Source organism: Oppia nitens, unplaced genomic scaffold (assembly GCF_028296485.1).
Source record: "Oppia nitens isolate AA-2021 unplaced genomic scaffold, nextdenovo-longstitch-racon4-pilon3 scaffold19_pilon_pilon_pilon, whole genome shotgun sequence".
NCBI classification, from domain to species: domain Eukaryota; kingdom Metazoa; phylum Arthropoda; class Arachnida; order Sarcoptiformes; family Oppiidae; genus Oppia; species Oppia nitens.
In genome coordinates, this window is record NW_026533198.1 from 912,501 (window position 1) to 932,500 (window position 20,000).

The following is a 20,000-nucleotide window of genomic DNA, read 5'->3' on the forward strand; positions in this document are numbered from 1 at the left end:
TTCATCTCAAATGAAATTTTTTAAAAATTTTTTTCAAAAGTAATATAGTTATCACACACACACACGAAAATTTTTAATTTTTATTTTTTTTAAATTAAAAACTACTTTCCTATAGTATAAGTAATAATCACTGGGTTTTTATATGTCATGACCATCACTACTACTACTACTACTACTACTACTACAACAACAACAGTTATATAACACTTATATGAAATACAAAATAATTTTGTTAAATATGTGTTTATAGAGTAGTATAAAATATTTTGTATTCAAACTTCATTTAAAAAAACACAGACACACATATCTATCACTTTTAATAAATTATTTATTTATTAACAAAAAAATAATTACTTAATTTTTTTTTATCACTTTCTACTCATTATTATTATTATTATCATTATTGTTGTTGAATTGTTTTATTATATATAACCAAATAAAAAAAAATCAATAATTACAATCACTTGTGTTTTATTATTATTATTATTAAAACAATTTAAGTCAAGTTATTCACATCATTGACAATAAAAAAATTTAGTAGATTTTTTGTTGTTGTTATCATCAATATTATAATTAAATGATTTTAAATGGGATTTATTAGTCTAGAAATTATATAATTATTATTATTGTTTTTTATGTGTGCAAAAACTATAAAATAAAATAAATTATATAATTTGTTTATGTTATTATCATATATGTTATGTAACTAATAAAACAAAATAATAAGCAAAATAATATATATTTTATTAATTAATAAATTTTTTTTAGTAAATAAATAAATGCAATGGGTGGAATAAAAAATTATTATTACTACTAATAAAAAATATTAATATTTAAATTTAAATATTTTATCATATACAAGCAAAAAAAATTAATCTAAAACAATAATTTTATATAAAATTTATTTTTAAGTATCATTTTTTTAAAACTAAAAAATATTATATTAGTTTACTATTAAAATTCTATAATTATTACAGTATATTATTATTATTATTAAAACCTGGATACTAATATACTATAGAAAAATATATAGTTAAAAAAATTTAATGCTTAAAAAATTTTGTATATATATTATATATATCTTAATAAACAGTATACTAAAAAAATTATATAATTTTTATCTCAATAAAAAAAAGATAGTTTGTATAGTAGTTTTTGTTGTTGTTGAATACAAACTTTTTTTTTGTTTTTTAAAATATTAATTATATAATAAAATATTTACACAAAAAAATTAATTAATTAATTAATTATATTATATATCCGATCGTCTTCTAGGAGTTCGCGATAATAGACGTGTAGTTTCATTAACTAATCCCACAAACGCTGGATAAACATAATAATAAATATTTAAAATAATAATTATTTAAAAAAACAATTTTTTTAAAAAATAAAAACAATTTTTTTGTTAACAAAATCAATATCACATTTAGATAATATTAATAATAAATTAATTAATACATAACACACACACACACAAAATTAATAATTAATACAATAAATTAAAAACGATATTAAATTGAAAACAATTATCAATTAATTAATAAAAAATAAATAAATCTGTGATTATAACTACCAAAAAAAAACACAACAATAATTATCACTTATTATTATTATTATTAGTAATATTAATAATACTAATTTCAGGACACAAAACTAATTTTTTAAAATGTATAAAAAACTTTAAATTTTTAAATTTTTAAAGTTTTTTTTAACTTTTAATAGTAAATGATAGGCAAAGACCTGCATCGGCGAGACCGTAGCCAAAGTTTCGGTGGGCTCTCAATAGTTGCATAAATAGTAAAATACGGACAAAAACCAATACCAGTGCCGAAAATAGGGAACTGTATGTCAATAGTAATTGTTGGGACAGACAGACAGTCGATTGAAAACAGGATCGCATGAATACAAACTATAAGTTGAATTTGAATTTGAATAGTGAAAGTTGTATGAAAATTATATAATTATTTTTTGTTTGTTTGTTGTTTGAATATTAAATTAAATTAAAAAATTATCCGATGATTAAAACTTATAATTTATAATAATAATAATAATAGGATAATACAAAATTTTTGTATAATTTATATTGTTTATCTCTCTCATAATAAAATTAATGTTTAATTTTATGCATAATCTTATTGTATGTACAGTATGTGTGTGTGTGTGTGTGTGTGTGTGTGTATGTGTGTATGTATGTATGTATGCATGTTTGTGTGTGTATGTATGTATGTATGTATGTATGTATGTATGTATGTATGTATGTATGTATGTATGTATGTATGTATGTATGTATGTATGTATGTATGTATGTATGTATGTATGTATGTATGTATGTATGTATGTATGTATGTATGTATGTATGTATGTATGTATGTATGTATGTATGTATGTATGTATGTATGTATGTATGTATGTATGTATGTGTGTATGCATGTGTGTGTGTATGTATGTATGTATCCATGTGTATGTATGTATGTGTATGTATGCATGTGTGTGTATGTATGTATGCATATGTGTGCATGTATGTATGTATGTATGTATGTGTGTGTGTGTTTGTCCTAATTTGCAGTTGAAGACAAATAGCAATTGTTTTATGAATAATTTTAATTTAAAAAAATAATAATAATTACATTATAAGATTATTATACTGTATATGAATTATTTTGCTTATATTATAAATTTATAATAAAATAATATAATATAATCAGTGATTTTCATGTATAATAGTTTGCATAGTTTAAATAAAATATATTATGCATTATAATATATATATACAGTATATAATTTATATATCTATATATTAATATATAATTATTATTATTGCATAATATACAGTATTTATATATTGTTTTATGTTTTAATTTTTTTTAAATGCATGCAATGTTTGCATATATTTTATTTTCATTTACCTGTAACGGCACCCACAACAGTGATGTTATGGATAGGCATACAAACAATAATAAACAGCACTTGACTTCCTTTAAAACCTAAATATTTTTTTTATAAATATATAAAAAAAAATTTAAAAAAATAATAATTAGAAAAAATAAGTTATTAATGTATTTAAAATATATATATATATATATTAATAATAATAATTATAATAATGAATAACTATTTTTAATAATTTTTTATAAAATTTTTTGTGTAATGCATTTTTATGGAACACATGATAAAAAATAATTATTATTTGAGATAATAATAAATTTTTATTTAAAAAAAGTGAGAATTAGTGAGTGAGTGAGTGAGTGAGTAAAAGATGATTAGTTAAAAGGGAACGGTAGCTGAAAATTTTATATATATATATTAAATACAACAATAATTATGGACATTAAATGTTAATACATATGTATGTGTTTTAAACACACACACATACACACACACACACACACACACACACAATAGGGGGACTGGTTTTCAATGAACTATAGACCTTGAAGTTTTTAATACAGTACATATAAATTATATACATATATTTTATAATATATATATATATATATATATACTGTATATATATATATTTATTATACAATAAAATTGAAAATTGAAAGTCGGGGTCTAATTATAATTATTTGAGGCATTAATTGAGGCGTTGAGTGTAACAATAAAATTTAAAAAAAATATTAAAAAATATTTATTAACACTTTTTTGTGTGTATTTCATGACTCCTATTAAAAAAACTATTGTTTATTAAAAATATTGCATCTTTTTATTATTATTTTTATTATTATTACTATTATATTATTATTGATTGAGAGATTTAAGTGTTTATTAAGTATATATATATATATATTGATGTTATATTATAAACTATTAAATAATAATAATATAATATAAAATTATAAATAAAATCCAAACATCAAATAAAACTTTTAAAAAATAAAACATTTTAAACAACTGTCAAAATATTTTTTTTTGTTGAAAATATAATCCAATAATATTTATGATAAACATATGTATTATTATTATTATTATTATTATTTAATATTATAAGTGATTTGCAATTACTTAATAAATAAATAAATAAATAAATAAAATATTTATTAAAACATTCCGTGTATATCATGTCCTGAATACTTAAATATATACTTAATATTTGCGAAAACAAAACAAAACAACAAAATTAATAATGAATTTCATCTAAAATTATTTATTTATTTTTTGTTTTCTCATTTATGTATTCGTTACACAATTAAATGAAAATTATAAAAATTAAAAAAAATTTTTTTTAGTTGTAATTAAACTGATAAACACTTATCCGTGACATTTGAGACCTCATTACTTAAATGTCTGTCCGATTTCATTCAGTGATGATTCAAACAAAATAATAAAAAAAAATTATTATAATTATATTATAGTGTTTTCAAACCAACAATTTTTTTTGTTTTTGTTAAAACAATTATTATTATAATAATATTTTAATTGCGCACACATTTTTACCCTATAATTTTATTATATATATATTATAAATTGTTTAATAAAACTAATTTAAAATTATTTTTTAAATAAAATTTTGCGCAATATTTATAAATAAGTGTATTATTAGTATTTATATTTATATATAATATATCTCCTTATATAGAGAATCAGTATTTTTTAAAAAATAATAATTTTTATAACAAAACAAAATTAAAATTAAAATACTTATGAAAACAAATATAGTTCACTATAAAAAAAAATAAATTAAATATTTTCTCAATTGCTTAACAAAATAATTTGTTCAATAATTATGTGAAAATATTTTAATTTTATGTAAAAATTTATTGTTTTCTAAAGAAAATCTTGTAATATATATATATATTTAAATTACTTTAATATATTATATCATAATATTATGAAAATTATATTTATTTTTTTGTTATTTGTTTTGCAATGATATATAACATTAATATATATTTTTTTAATATTAAAGTAAACGTAATTTAGATGATAAAAGCACTTTTAAAAAAACAACTCATTATGTTTTGCTAACAAAATTGATTATATAATACACTAATAATGTACTATAAAATTGCTAAATTATTTATTGATTAATACCAAGAATAATAAAAATAAAACTAAACAAAAAAAAACTTTTCAATTATTTTAATAGATATTTCCAACAAAATAAGCTAATAATATACTATAATATAAATTATAATATCCTATATAAACAACTCATTTAAAATTCTAGCTGTAATTTATCTTATATTTTATATATATATATATATTTAGTATACTAATCATATAATTAAATTTTTAAACAATATAACTAATACATTATCATCTAATGTATAATAATTAATTAAATTATAATGTGTTCTATAAAATTTTAATTAAATTATTTTTTTTGCTGTTGAAATTAATATATATTTATTAGATTTATTTATTTTTTTATTATATCGATTTGTATTTTTGTTTAAATATTTTATTTGATTTTCTTACAGCAATTTTTCCAGTAACCCATTGTATCGATGCAAACGTTATGATTATGGATAATACACTATATTGTGGTATCGGATCATTGATTGATAAACTGATATTAAATAAACCAAAACAAATCTATATAAAGAAAAAAAAATGAATATTATTTTTATAATTAAAAAAATATATTAATAATGAAATTTATTTAATTTTTGTAATGTCTTTATATAATATAATTTTTGTTTGATTAAATTTTTTTCATATAAAAAATATTAATATATATATATATTCCTAACTTCAAAAAATAAATAAAAATAAGAATATATTGATATTATATATATATATATATATAATAAATATAGTATATAATCGATAAGTTCTACAAACTAACGTATATATATATATATAAACAACAAAACTATCAGTCAGTCTATTATTATTATTATTATTATATAATAAATTTTTTCTGTGATATATATATATATATATATATATATAGAGTAAAACAAGAATATTCTATAGATAGAGGTTTTTTGAATTTTGTGCGCAAACGTGTTCAGACATATATAGCTTAATATATATATATATATTTATATATATATTCCTATATAGAGTATATGTGAGTGTATTGAAAGTCTAGATTCTTGGCTAGAAATCAATAATATTTTTATATATGTTAAACAACGACCAAAAATACAGTATATATATATATACGGTATATATAAACAGTATGTGTTTGTATGTATGTGTATGTGTTTTGTAATTAGTTTTTTTTGACCGATTTTTGTTGTGTGTGTTGTCTGTATTTGTAACCAACATTTTGTTTGTAGCCAACATTTTCTGGCAAACCGTTTATTATTATTATTATTATTTTTTAAATAATAAAAGGTATGATTTTAAATACAAATTATTGTTTATGTATAACCAAAATAAACATATTATTAACCTCATATAGTATTTATAGACTATTATTATTAGATTAGGTTGTATTTTAAATTGAATACTAACAATATTTTTATCAAATAATTTAAAAAAAACTAATTTAATTAATTTAATAATAATAATCAAAAAAAATCCTAAAATATTGTAGACATAAAAATATAGACAAAACATATTATGTTTTCATAAATAAATAATTTTAATAAATATTATATATTTTAGAAATTTATAAGTTTTAAATACTTTAACTAATAAATAGTTATAATTTTAAATATGTTTGTATATATATTTATATATCATAAATAATATTAAATATATTGATTACAAAATGTTAATAAGGTCTTATCAAATATAAAAATCACTTTTAATTTAATTTATATTTATATATATATACAGTATTTATAATGTCTAATTGTTTTTTTAAATAAATAAATAAAATATACAGTATATAAATTTTATTAATGATTACACATTATAATCATTGGCATTGAATAATATAAAACTAAAGTTTCAATTTTCAAATGAATAGGCATTTTTGAAAAAAATTGAAAATTATTTGAATCGTATGTTTCATAAAATATATATATATATATATATTTAATAATAAATATAATTTTTTTTAAAAAAAACTATTGGTTTGGATTTAATTATTAAATGTATACTAAATAATTCATATATATATATATATTAATATATATAATCTAAATAATAGAAATTATTTATTTTGAAAATAAACTGCAAATAAATACACTATTTTTTTGTATAAATTATGTTATTCATCATAAATAAAGTATCAATAATTTAAAAAAAACTATTATTGATATAAATTTTTAAATTTTTTAAAATTTTACCCCTAGAATTAATCATCAATTTACTTATCAATTTTTAAAATAGTTTAAACATTTCAAATATTAATAATATTTATTATAATTTTACAAGTTTAGTTCAAAATTTATTTTCATCAAATTTTAACTTATTTATTTTTTTAAAAAATCTAAAAAATAATTTGTTAGCATCTATATCAAATGTTTAGATGATATTTTTTCAATTATACATTTAGTACATATTAATTAAATATTTATTTACAATATGTAATCATATACATACTGTACTATATATATATTATATTATATATATATAAAAACATCATATAATATATGTTGTAAATAATAAATTTTATAGTTTTTTGAAGTAATAAATATTGTATTATTAATTAAACCAAAAATTTAATAATAACTATTAAAATAGATAATATTATTTGTTTTTCCAATTTATTTCTCTATACGATATTTTTTCCTATATATATATATTTATATATAATTTAAAATATAATTATAATCAAAATATAAACAAAAAATAATTATCACAAAATAAAATAAAACTTTAATATTATAATAAATGTAATTGACCTAATGTAAAGCCTAAAATCAATAATATATTAAACTATTTATATATAGATAACTATTGATATGATAGCATATCACCTAGGTCATTGTTTTAGAAATTTTTTTATTTTATATATATATGAGAGAGATAAAAATTAATATAATATTTTATTTTTGATAACTAATGTATTGTTGATGCGTTTATATACCTGTTTATATATATTGTATTTTTATAAAAACCCATACATTATATTATAGTTATATAATTTAAATTGAGTTTAAATACAGATATATATATATATTATAAACCAAAACCGGTTTTTTATTATATATACATATTATATATATACTGTTTATACCATATATTTCAAATTATATACAATTGCTTAAACACAACAATATATATATAAAAAAATCATTTATACAATAGTAGATAATTATTACTGGTACTATAAAATTTAAAAAAAAATTGTTACTAAAATATTAATACTGTACTTGGTTATTATAGAATAATATTATTTTTTAATTTAAATTATTTATTTTTTTTCTCAATTAGATTGCTATATATTTATATATAGCAATCTAATTGAGAAAAAAAATAAATTAATTAATAAATAGGATAATGTACTGTATATTTAAAATACATATGCATTGGTATGATAAAAGGTATAATAGTTAGGTATATTGCAAATTGCAATAATATATTATATATATATATATATATATATATATACAGTATATATACAGTACAGTATAGTAAAAAAAACTGGTCGTCAAATAAGACATTGACTTTTTATGGGGTAGACTATGTAGTCTCATATATATATATATATATAGTTGTGTGAGTAATATAGTAGTAGAGAATAAAGGGTTTAATGACAGTCATGGGATGTCGTGTCCCGGGTTAGGCCAACTCTCTCTCTCTCTCTCTCTCTCTCTCTCTCTCTCTCTCTCTCTCTTTCAATGGTAACCAACAATATGGCTGTTAAACTACTACCACTACAAACTGATTGCTATTTGTTGGTAAAGTGTGCTTCAAAATTGGCGCTTATGTATACTTACTTCTACTACTACTAGAAAAAAATTAATTGCTATAAAAAATACTAATTAATTGCATGTAATTTTTGTTGTTTTATATATATATTAGTAAAATATTAACCAAAATTTCATTTTTATATACAATATATATATATATATATAATATACTGTATATTATTAATAATAATTGTGTTTTTGTTTGAAATTGAATTGTAAAGTAAACGTCAAGAATTATTAGCTAATGTCTGTGTAATATAGTAATAGTGTTTGTGTTTAAACTAAAATATATAATATATATATATGAAAAAAATCATTGAATTCATTGAATGTATAGTCACTGGTGTTTGACGACTACTACTACTACTACTACTACTACTACTACTACTACTACTACTACCACTAACTATACTATTATCAACTGAAGGTCACAATCGTCGGTGAAGTAGTAGTTGTGGTGGAGTTGTGTTAGTTTGTTGTCGTCGATTGCAAAATAACTTTTTAACTGATATCTCTCTCTCTCTCTCTCTCTCTCTCTCTCACACACACACACACACACACACACACACACACACAACTAAACTACGTATACATTTGCAATTATATACATATATATATAGTATATATACAGCATATTATTTATAGTATTATAAATAACACACTACTATACTGATACTATACATGTATGTATAATATAATATATAAAATGTTATTACATTAGGAATGGGATTCATTGCGAGAGAGAGAGAGAGAGAGAGGTAGGTAGTGGTGGTAGTGTTGAGAGTGGTTTAGTTAGTGTAAGGAATTGGTACTGAAAGCAGTAGTCATACAAAAAAATATAATTAAAAAAACCAACTATTCTTTAAATATATACTGTATATTGAATATATATATATATATATATATATATTATATTTTTAATTAACATATATTAATCAAGTTTCTAAATTATATCTATATATATATATATATATATATATATATATATATATTATAATAAAACTATATATATATTTCATAGTTTAGTGTTCAAACACCAACAACAACAACAACAACAAAATACTGGCAAAAAATATTATTAATTTAATAATCAAAAAAAAAATAAATAAATAAAATGTTTGACAACAAATGTGCGAAAATAAATAATAAATTAGTGAAAAATGAGTGCAAAAAGATTGCGTAAAGAGAGTCATCAACAACAACAAAGTCATGGCAAGTCATCGACTTCTTCATCATCAGCTTCAACAACAACAACACCATCAACACAGACAACAACAACCACAACGACAGCTATGATGACAACTATGACGACAGAGTCGACTACACCGACAACAACAGTACAACCAAAACGTCAACTGAATACTACAGCAGGAGGTAGTGGTGGCGGTGGCAGTGATGGTGTCATATATGAAGGCGAATATAATGTCGAGAAGATTCTGGACAAACGTATCCGTAAGGGTAAAGTCGAGTACTATCTCAAGTGGAAAGGTTTTCCCAACGAAGAAAATACTTGGGAACCGATCCGTAATCTTCGTTGCCATCAAGTAATCGATGAATTTGAAAAACAACGCAAACAAGAAGCCGAACGACTGGCCAGCGAAAGGAAAAAACGTACGGAACAGCTGTTGTTGCAGAAGAAACAAGGTTTTGGTTTCGATAAGGGTTTGAAAGCCGATCGGGTATTGGGTGTTACCCGCGATCATAAGGATACCATTTATCTACTAATCAAATGGAAAGGTATGAACGGCTGTCAATTGGTGCCCAACTATGTGGCCAATGCTAAGTGTCCGCAAAAAGTCATACAATATTATGAACAAAATATTAAATTTCGTTAAATTAATTAATTAATTATAATAATAATAATAATAATAATACTAATAATAATAATTCATTATTAATTAATTAATTTGTCTCCCATTTTGTTATTGTTGTTTCAATACATTTCAAAAACATTTTGTACAAAAATAAATATTATATTAATATATATAAATAAATTATATGTTAATCATAAATCTATATATATATATATATATATATATATATTATATAAATTATTAATTAAATATCATCAATTATAATAATCAATTCACTCATCAATTGTTATATATATATATATATATATGAATTTTTTTTCGCGGAATTGTATTTACAATATATTATATATTAAAAAATAAAATAAAAAAATATAATAAATTAATTGTGATATAAATAAAATTATAACTATATATACAAAATACTTGTAGTAAATATCAAAATTATTATTATTATTATTATTTCAATTAGTTCTCTACTAATATGGTATTTGACTATTAAATAAACAAGTTTTTCTAAGAAAATTGTTTTTTAAAAATTAAAAAAATATATATAATTAAACTATTAAAAAAAAATTCAAAACATATGGAATTGATTTAATTTTTTGCTAAAATTTTTATTATTTATTTTTTAAAAATAATTTGGTAGCTATTATAAATTAATAAATAGTCTAATAGTTATTAGTTTTTTTAAAAAATTATCTTAAAAATTTAATAATAATTTTTAATCTATTTCATTAAACTATCAATTTTTGTTGATTAAAATAAATATTTTAATTAATTTTAATTAATATAATAAATCTATTGATAGTATGTTTCCAAAACAGAATCTGAATATACATTATATTATAATAAAAAATATTTTTTAGTATAAATAAAAATAAAAAAAAATGGTAGACTAAATGTTACTAATATTAAAAATACAGTTATTTATAAATAAAAATAATTGAATAATTAGTAATTTAAAAATATTTAAATACAATTTTTATTAAATATTTTAATAATGAAATTAATGGATCAGATTTTCTATTCAAATATAATGATACTATAAGTTACTGTATAATAATAATGTAATACTAATAATAACTATTTTAATATTAGTTATAAAATAAAATAAAATTATAAATTACTAGTTTTATAATCATTTAAACAATTCAATTACAATAAAGAGATATTGTATTAGTTGATGAATAAAAATTGTATTCATATTAATTCATTGAAAAATAAATAAATAACTAAAAAATAATTTTTGCAATAGTAGACTGCAATAATCAAATTAGTCATTATTATTACAACAATATATATATTTATATATTGATAAACAAAATTAATGCAATTTATATCCCATAACTATATTTCGATAAATTTATGATTTTATAAAAAAAAACTATAAATAATTTATAGTTTTTGTTGTTATTGTTGTTGACAACAAAAAATACTAAATTAATACTAAATTAAAAAAAAATAATTATATTAAGTCATTCAATTTACTTATTATTATTATTGGACAAAATAACTAAAAAATTTTCAATTAATCAGATTTTAACCAAATAGTAGACTACAATAATCAAAGTCAGTCGCTATTATTATTATTACTACATATTATTACAACAATATATATTTCTATATATAAATAAGATATTATTATAGATATATACGGTATATATATATATATATATATATATTAATAGTTATGGAAATTAATTGCAATTTTGTTTATCAATATATAATTATACAGTATATACAGTATATATATATATTGATAAACAAAATTGCAATTAATTTCCATAACTATTAATTACCAAAAAAATTTATGATTTTAAAAAAAAAACTACAAAAAAATTTTGTTGTTGTTGACAAAACAAAAAATACTAAATTACTAACTAAAAAATTTTTTAATAAATATGTTAATTCATTCAATTTACTTATTATTATTATTATTGGACAAAATAAATAAATAACTAAAAACTATATATATATATTGTTGATAAACAAAATTTGTAAATTAATTTCTAGAAACTATATTTCCATAAATTTATGATTTTTTTAAATAAAAAAAATATATATAAATCATATTTGGTGTTGTTATTGTTATTGACAAAAAAAACTAAATTAATACTAAATTAAAAAAAAAATAATTATATTAAGTCATTCAATTTACTTATTCAATTATTGGACAAAATAACTAATTTTTTTTTAATTAATCAGATTTTAACCAAATAGTAGACTAAATTAGTCATTATTATATATATACTGTATATTGATAAACAAAATTTGCAATTAATTTCCGTAAATTTATGATTATTTAAAAAAAACTATAAATGATATTTGTTATTGTTATTGACAACAAAATAAATAAATAAATTGTTTTTTTTTAAAAATAATTAAAAAACTTACAGCATTTAGAAAATCCAGTTTCAATAGTATCTGAAAATAGCATTGATTTTTATACATCACTATTAGTCCCGGAGCCACACCAATGATAGAATATTCTTGAGAAAAGTGTACAACAATTCGGGATAGTATTACCATTAAGGATGTCATCGACAATGATATTGATAGACGAGTCTAAAACCAACCAACAAAAAAAATTCAATGATTTTTAAGAGACAATCAAAAAAAATTAGGGACTGTTCACATATTACGTTCGCATTTGGACCCCCACCAGCCCCTATGTTCGCATGTAGTCATTATAAAAAAAATTACGTTCACATTTTCATAACCGCTAACCCCCTCCCCCACCCCCATCACTGGGAAAAATAAGATATCTAAATACGAATGTTCTTAAGATCACTACCCCTCCCCCTCTTAAAGTTCGCTTTGGCCGAACCCCCCCCCCACTCCCCTCAAGTGCGAACGTAATATGTGAACCATCCCTTAGAGATAATTATTAATTTTGATTTTTTTAGCTTAAAAACTTGCTAATTAATGGTTATCAATTTTTTTAATCAATTGATGTATTAATATAATTGTATTTATCAATTTATTTTTGGAAAATATTTTATTTTAGTTTGAATTTTAGATTTTACATTTTTTGTTTGTTAGTAAAACTAATATTTAATTTAAATTAAATAAACAAAAAAATTTTTTTTAATCAATAGTCAATATCATGATTATTATTATCATTATTGATTTGATTTGATTTTTATTAATTTATCTAAAAAAATGTTAATAATTTAAAATTAAAATTTATACTCTCTATTAGTTATAACTTATAACTAATTAAGTATCAAATAAAACTAAACTTATTAAACTATTATTGAATTATAAATTATTTATATTTTTTTAAAAAATTGGTTAAATCTATTGATATTTTTTGAATACAATTTTTTCAAGTAAATAAATACAGTATAATATTATTAATAAAATCTAGATTTTAAACTAAACTAAAAAATTAATTTTTATAATTTATCGAAACAATTAAATTTCTAATATTTTTTTTTGTTAAAAGCATTTAAATTAGGAAAAAAAAATCTATTTTAAGGGAATAATTATTTATTTTCAGATGTTATTTATGTAAATTATAAAAATTTCACCATGGTAATTGTATATATCATATATTATGCAATAATTTTTGATATATTTATATTATCAATATTTACTTTAACTATAGTAGTAAATACTGTATATTAATAACATGTTATTAAAATGAAAAACTATTGAAACTTATAAATATATTATTGTACTGTAAATACTTAAGACTATATATATATATTTATATACTGTATATATATATATATATGAATAAATGTTTTTAAATGTACTGATTATGAGATTTTTTTTAATAAAAAAAATAAAAAATAAAGATATCATCAGAAAATTATAAATAATAAAAATTTTATTAATTAGTATTTAATTTTTTTTTAATAAACACAAACAACAAATTCAAAGTGAAGGGTAATTTAGATACAAAATCTGATATATTTAAAAAAAAAGTTTAACTACAAGTATCACTATTTACAGTATTTTTATAATTTAATTTTTTAAAATCTATTAGAAAATAAAATTAAAAATTAATTTTTATGTTTAATTTACTAAATTTTTTTCGGGTAATATTCGGGAGTAATTACTTTAAAAAATTATATATATATATATACTGTATATTCAATTATATTAAAAAAAAAAACAAAACAAAATTCATACCAATTTACGTATAGAGTTGTAATCAATGGTAAATGTAAACTCAAATGCAATATAAATGGTTAGGATAGCCATCGATACTATAAACAATGTTATATCATATTGTTTGTCCCAAAATACACCGTGAAATAGAAATATCAATGAAAATGCTAATCAAAAAAAAAATATTAAAAAAAATAATTCAAGTATTTTTTTTATATCAACTATCAAACAAACAAAAAACTTTACCACAAATAACCAAAACAATGATATTCAATACAAATGAAGTATCAGATGATTGACTGGGATTTAGTAGGAGATAATCCAACTCAAGTGCCGTAAATATGGTCAGTAGTGATACCTCGATGGCAGCGGTTATCAGGAATAGCCATTGCCAGCAATTGTAGCCACAAATTAGCCGAAGCTATTAATTTTTTGACCACAAATAAAAAACCAATCAAATAAGTAATAATAATAATAATAATAATTAATAGGATTTACATTATTTTATGGAAAAATAATAATAATAATAATAAACTATCTATTAGTTTAGTAATTTAGTTTAAATTAGATAAACAATCAAACAAACAAAAAATATGACATTTAATTATTTAAATTTATTAAAATTAGAAAATAAATAATAATAATAAAAAACTAACTTTCATTTCATTTGAATGAGTCTATTGAATAAATAGTTAATAATAATAAACTTTTTAATACAGTATTTTCATACACTTAAAAAAACATATATTCAATAAAACATATATTTAATAAAACAGATATACATACATATAAAATCATCATTAATTAATTGAATTGAATTAAAAAAATAAATATTTATCATATGATTTGATTGATTGACTGATTTGTAATTCAGAAAAAAATAATAATAATAACAACAACATATAAATACACTTAAATAATATAAATATTAATATAATATTAATATTTTAATAAACAATTAAAATTAAATTATAATTTTTTTTGTGTTATGTCTATTGATAATACCTGTCTATTGGCACGATATTCATGTGAATTGGTGTCCAAATCAGTGGACGATTCACTCCTTAAGATACCACAAGACATCTGATCTGAACTTTTCCACACAAAACAACACAGATATATATATAATTCAGAAATACATTTGAAAATCAATGGACAAACACATGATTTATTATTATTATAATTATTATAAATAAGTAAACAATTACTGGTTATTTGACATTAATATTTAACCATAAAAAAAATTTTTAATACTGAATATAAAAACATTATTATTATGTATATTAATAGTATGTTTTTTTAAATAAAATAAAGTTTAACTACATTTCCAATATATATATATGTGTGTATTGAGAGTGCAATGAAATGGGATCTCTAATCACACACAAAAAAAATTAATGTTTTAATTCACTCTCTTATAACTTTTATAAGTGTTTCATATATATATATATATATATAGTATATTGATATAAAACACTAAACTAAATATTAATAAACACACTCACTATTAATAATATGATTGCATTTTTTTTATATAATCTTATCAATCAATATATATGTCTCTCTCTCTCTCTATTTGTATTGTGAGTCTCTCTCTCTCTCTCTCTCTCTCTCTCTCTCTCTCTCTCTCTCTCTCCTATTATCTATTGCTGTCAATATTTATTTTTATCATTCAATGTTATAATAATAATAATAATTTAGAAATTTTCTGTTATAAAAATTAATAATTTATAATAGTTTGAATTTATTTATCAACAATTATATATTGACATAATAATTGATTAGTAATTAGTGATAATTATTAAAATCTTAAGAGCAAAAAATATATATATATATATATATATTGTTATTTATTATATTATATATTAATATATAATAAATATATTTAACCACAAAAAAAATTAATAAAAAGTATATTGCATTTTAATAATAATAATAATAAACTTAATAATTAATAATTTATCATAAACTTTTATTTCAAATATTATTATTATTACTACAAGTTTATAGACATATATATATTTAATATAATTTACATTTTAGATATTACAGTAATTTTCTTAAATAATTTAATACACACACAAAAAAAATATAAATATTAAATTAATTTTTTTTTTGGTCATACATTATAATTAATTTAATTAATATATCAAAAAATACAATACAATAGAGAGAGAGAGAGAGAGAGAGAGAGAGAGAGAGAGTAATATACAGAATACCAGTATATATATAAACATAACTGAAAATTATTACTAAATCTACAAAAAAAAAATTATATTTTTATTATATATATGTATATAAATTTGATATAATTTTCAGTTATCATATATATAATTAAAATATAATTATTTTTTTTTGTAGAATTAGTAATAATATATTTTCATCAAAAAAAAAACCAAAAAAAAAACATTTACAACATTTTGCCGATGAAAATGCCAAATATAAACAATACCAACAATACGAGTATAAACTGTTGAAACCATTGAAGACATTCATTGGCCGACAAATTGGTTGTCGTTGTCGTCGTCGTAGTCGTCATCGACGTCGGAGTCTTACCATTGCTGAGAACAACACTACCATTAGTCGTCTGATTCGTCGTCTTCTTCTTCATTGTCTTCAACAACAATAGGTCTTCTTTTAGCCTAATATTCTCATTGACTTCTTTGGCCAGTTCTTCGCGCAAACGTTTGTTTCGTTCGAACAATGTTTTTATATCCAAAGACATTACCACTTCTTCGTCTTCTTCTTCGTTGTCATTATTATTATTGACAGCCATTAGTGTCTGATTCTGGTGTCTATCATATGTCCCGTTAAACACACATTTGAGCCTAAAATTCATTATGTCTTCGGGTTTGGCTTTCATCCACAGACTCTTCAAGTCGACATCTCCTTCACCTCCATCTCCACCACCACTACCTACTTCTTTGGCGACAAACATCGTCTGAATCATAAATTTATGATTTTTGTTACTATCGATTACGGTATCAAAATCAATAGGACCGACAGTGGTCGGCGGCGGTACTAACGGTTGCAATGCAATCACAACGATAACCGTATCGTACGGTCCGATTAGTCCGCTATTCGATCGGACAAAGTATCGGTTCGGTGCCGTTGTCTTTACTTTATAGCAAACCGGTAGTCCCGACGGATTTGTTAGTCTAACTCTGGAGACAACCGGTCTGTTGAAGGGTCCGGTAAAGTGTAGTTCCGATTTCGGCTCGACTAGCGGTACCTCCTGTTCCCATGGGTGCTTATGTGGTAACATTTGATATGTGTGTGTGGGGAGGGGTGGGGGTGTCGGTGTCTTTCACTGTATTATTATTATTAGTATTATTCAAAACAATGGTTAGTTAGGGTTATGTAGTATACTGTATGAACTTATGGATAGCTTTTCAAATAAACAAAATTTCAAACTTAATTGATAGTAATATTCAATTAGACTCTTAACTAACTAATAATAATAATGATATAAATTATATGATATTATTATACTGTGTTGTAAATGACTAAACTTGTAATGCATTTGCAAATAATAATAATAATTTTTTTTGTACCCAAATTGATACCCAAATAACTGATTGAGTCATTTATAGTACTATACATTTGCTTAAAGTTTAAACTAAAATTAATTTTTTTAAATATCATATACTATATATATATTATTGTAAATAAGTAGTAAAGTTTATAATATATATTTATTTTATTAATTTGTAATTTAAATCTACTCTATCATACAGTCGTAAAGTTTACAAAAACAATATATACTGTAATGGTTTTTATAAATATAATAATAATTTTTTGATTTACAATTATTTTTTAGCCACAAAAAATGTAGTTAAAAAAAGTTTTTTATTGGGTAGACTGTATGGGGTGGGGTGGGGGTAGACTGGGTGTCCTAAAAAAATATTTTATCCAATCTATCTAAATTGATGATAATTTAAAAAAAATTAAAGTTAATTAATATAAATCAATAACAAACAAAAAACAAAAAAATCATATGTAATAAAATATTAAACGCGCGATATTTTAATAGTAGTAATAATAATACAGTAATAATATCAACATTTAAATAGTCAAACAAAACAATTTAATATCAAATATTTATATATATATAAAAAATTATATTTATTGATAAATCTCGTGATTTTTTTTGTGTAAATTAATTAATTTAAATCTTTTGTTTTGAAAAACTAATTAAAATTAATTGATATAACAAATTGTGTGTATATTATAAGCAAATAAAAAAAATACTGTATTTATATATATATATATATATATATATATATCTAATGGTAGTTAAACCGGGAGACAAATATATCTGTCCGACCAGTCATGAGGAACGGCTCCGGGAGAATGGCTTTACAATAACTTCGGTAATAAATTCGGGTAAATTCGGTGTCGTTTGTTCGGTCAAACAGACTATAACTACGGCCAACAACACCAACAACAACACAAACAACAAAACAAGTAGTCAGACGACCGCCGATATTGCCGTTAAAATCATTGATTTATCCAAAACTAGCGAAAACTATCGGAAAAAAATGTTACCCAAAGAACTCAAAGCACTGGAAGTACTTCGCCATGAATTCATAACCCAAATAATACGTATAATTTTATTAACAAATACAATGTATGTATTCATGGAAAAAGCCGACGGCGATGTCCTGGATCTCTTACAATCAAAACCCGATTATGCGAAAGGTTTACCCGAACCGATGGCCAAACAACTGTACAAATGTATGGCCAAAGCACTCGAGTATATTCACGGTAAAGGTTGGGCACACAGGGATATGAAATGCGAAAATATTCTGGTCAACAAAGAGGCATCGGTGGCCAAGATTACCGATTTTGGTGTCTCAACATCGTGTCTGAGTTCATCGGGTGAACGCTTGCTGAAGGATACCTATTGCGGTAGTCCACAGTATATGGCACCCGAAATGATCAAAAATCAGCCGTACGATGCCATGAAATCGGATATCTGGTCGACGGGTGTCATCCTGTATGTTATGATCAATAATTTGATGCCATTTTCACCGCAAGAAATCAACGGTTGGCTCCGACAGCCGCCGACTAATGCATCCATAGCCGCAACAATGAAATCAAAGTCGTCGACAACATCCAAGGATTGTCTGGATTTGATTGGCAAACAAATTGATGTCAATTTAGCTAATCGTATATCAATACAAAATATTTTGCAACATAAATGGCTGAACAACTGAAACTAAATAAATATATAATTAATTTTTAAAATTTTTTTTTAATAATATTAAATAATAATTTATTTTTAAAAAACTATTCATTTATTATA

At 20.5% G+C, this 20,000-nt stretch overlaps 4 protein-coding genes across 4 annotated transcripts in view; 1 reads left to right on the forward strand and 3 right to left on the reverse strand.

The window, feature by feature from the left end:
• The window catches only part of LOC128966158 (peroxidasin homolog), a 5,949-nt gene extending 5,800 nt beyond the window's left edge, over positions 1-149 (reverse strand). Inside the window, exon 1 of the mRNA XM_054312973.1 lies at positions 132-149. Coding sequence (XP_054168948.1) covers positions 132-149 — 18 coding nt within the window. The remainder of the gene's footprint in view (positions 1-131) is intronic.
• Positions 150-1,252: 1,103 nt separating this feature from the next.
• On the reverse strand, positions 1,253-15,832 carry LOC128966159 (uncharacterized). The gene is made up of 8 exons (XM_054312974.1): positions 15,698-15,832; positions 14,939-15,113; positions 14,714-14,859; positions 12,968-13,138; positions 5,422-5,538; positions 2,907-2,984; positions 1,741-1,909; positions 1,253-1,323 (listed from the first exon to the last, which is right to left on the reverse strand). The coding sequence occupies exons 1-8, from the start codon at positions 15,773-15,775 to the stop codon at positions 1,253-1,255; spliced, it is 1,005 nt and encodes a 334-aa protein (XP_054168949.1). The 5' UTR covers positions 15,776-15,832.
• Positions 15,833-17,102: 1,270 nt separating this feature from the next.
• LOC128966160 (vesicle-associated membrane protein-associated protein B-like) lies at positions 17,103-18,220 on the reverse strand. The gene has a single exon (XM_054312975.1). The coding sequence runs from the start codon at positions 17,955-17,957 to the stop codon at positions 17,103-17,105; it is 855 nt and encodes a 284-aa protein (XP_054168950.1). The 5' UTR covers positions 17,958-18,220.
• Positions 18,221-18,981: 761 nt separating this feature from the next.
• On the forward strand, positions 18,982-19,911 carry LOC128966161 (testis-specific serine/threonine-protein kinase 3-like). The gene has a single exon (XM_054312976.1). It carries the CDS (start codon positions 18,982-18,984, stop codon positions 19,909-19,911), a length of 930 nt encoding a protein of 309 aa, XP_054168951.1.
• Positions 19,912-20,000: the final 89 nt, after the last annotated feature.

What these genes read in the sequence shown, in the direction of transcription:
- LOC128966159 (XM_054312974.1), bottom strand. Translation starts at nt 15,775, where the DNA reads ATGTCTTGTGGTATCTTAAGGAGTGAATCGTCCACTGATTTGGACACC. An exon ending in AATATCGTGCCAATAGACAG is followed by an intron (nt 15,114 to 15,697) that starts GTATTATCAATA and finishes AAAAATTAATAG; the next exon opens with CTTCGGCTAATTTGTGGCTA. An exon ending in AACTGGATTTTCTAAATGCT is followed by an intron (nt 5,539 to 12,967) that starts GTAAGTTTTTTA and finishes TTCTTTATATAG; the next exon opens with ATTTGTTTTGGTTTATTTAA.
- LOC128966160 (XM_054312975.1), bottom strand. Translation starts at nt 17,957, where the DNA reads ATGTTACCACATAAGCACCCATGGGAACAGGAGGTACCGCTAGTCGAG.
- LOC128966161 (XM_054312976.1), top strand. Translation starts at nt 18,982, where the DNA reads ATGGTAGTTAAACCGGGAGACAAATATATCTGTCCGACCAGTCATGAG.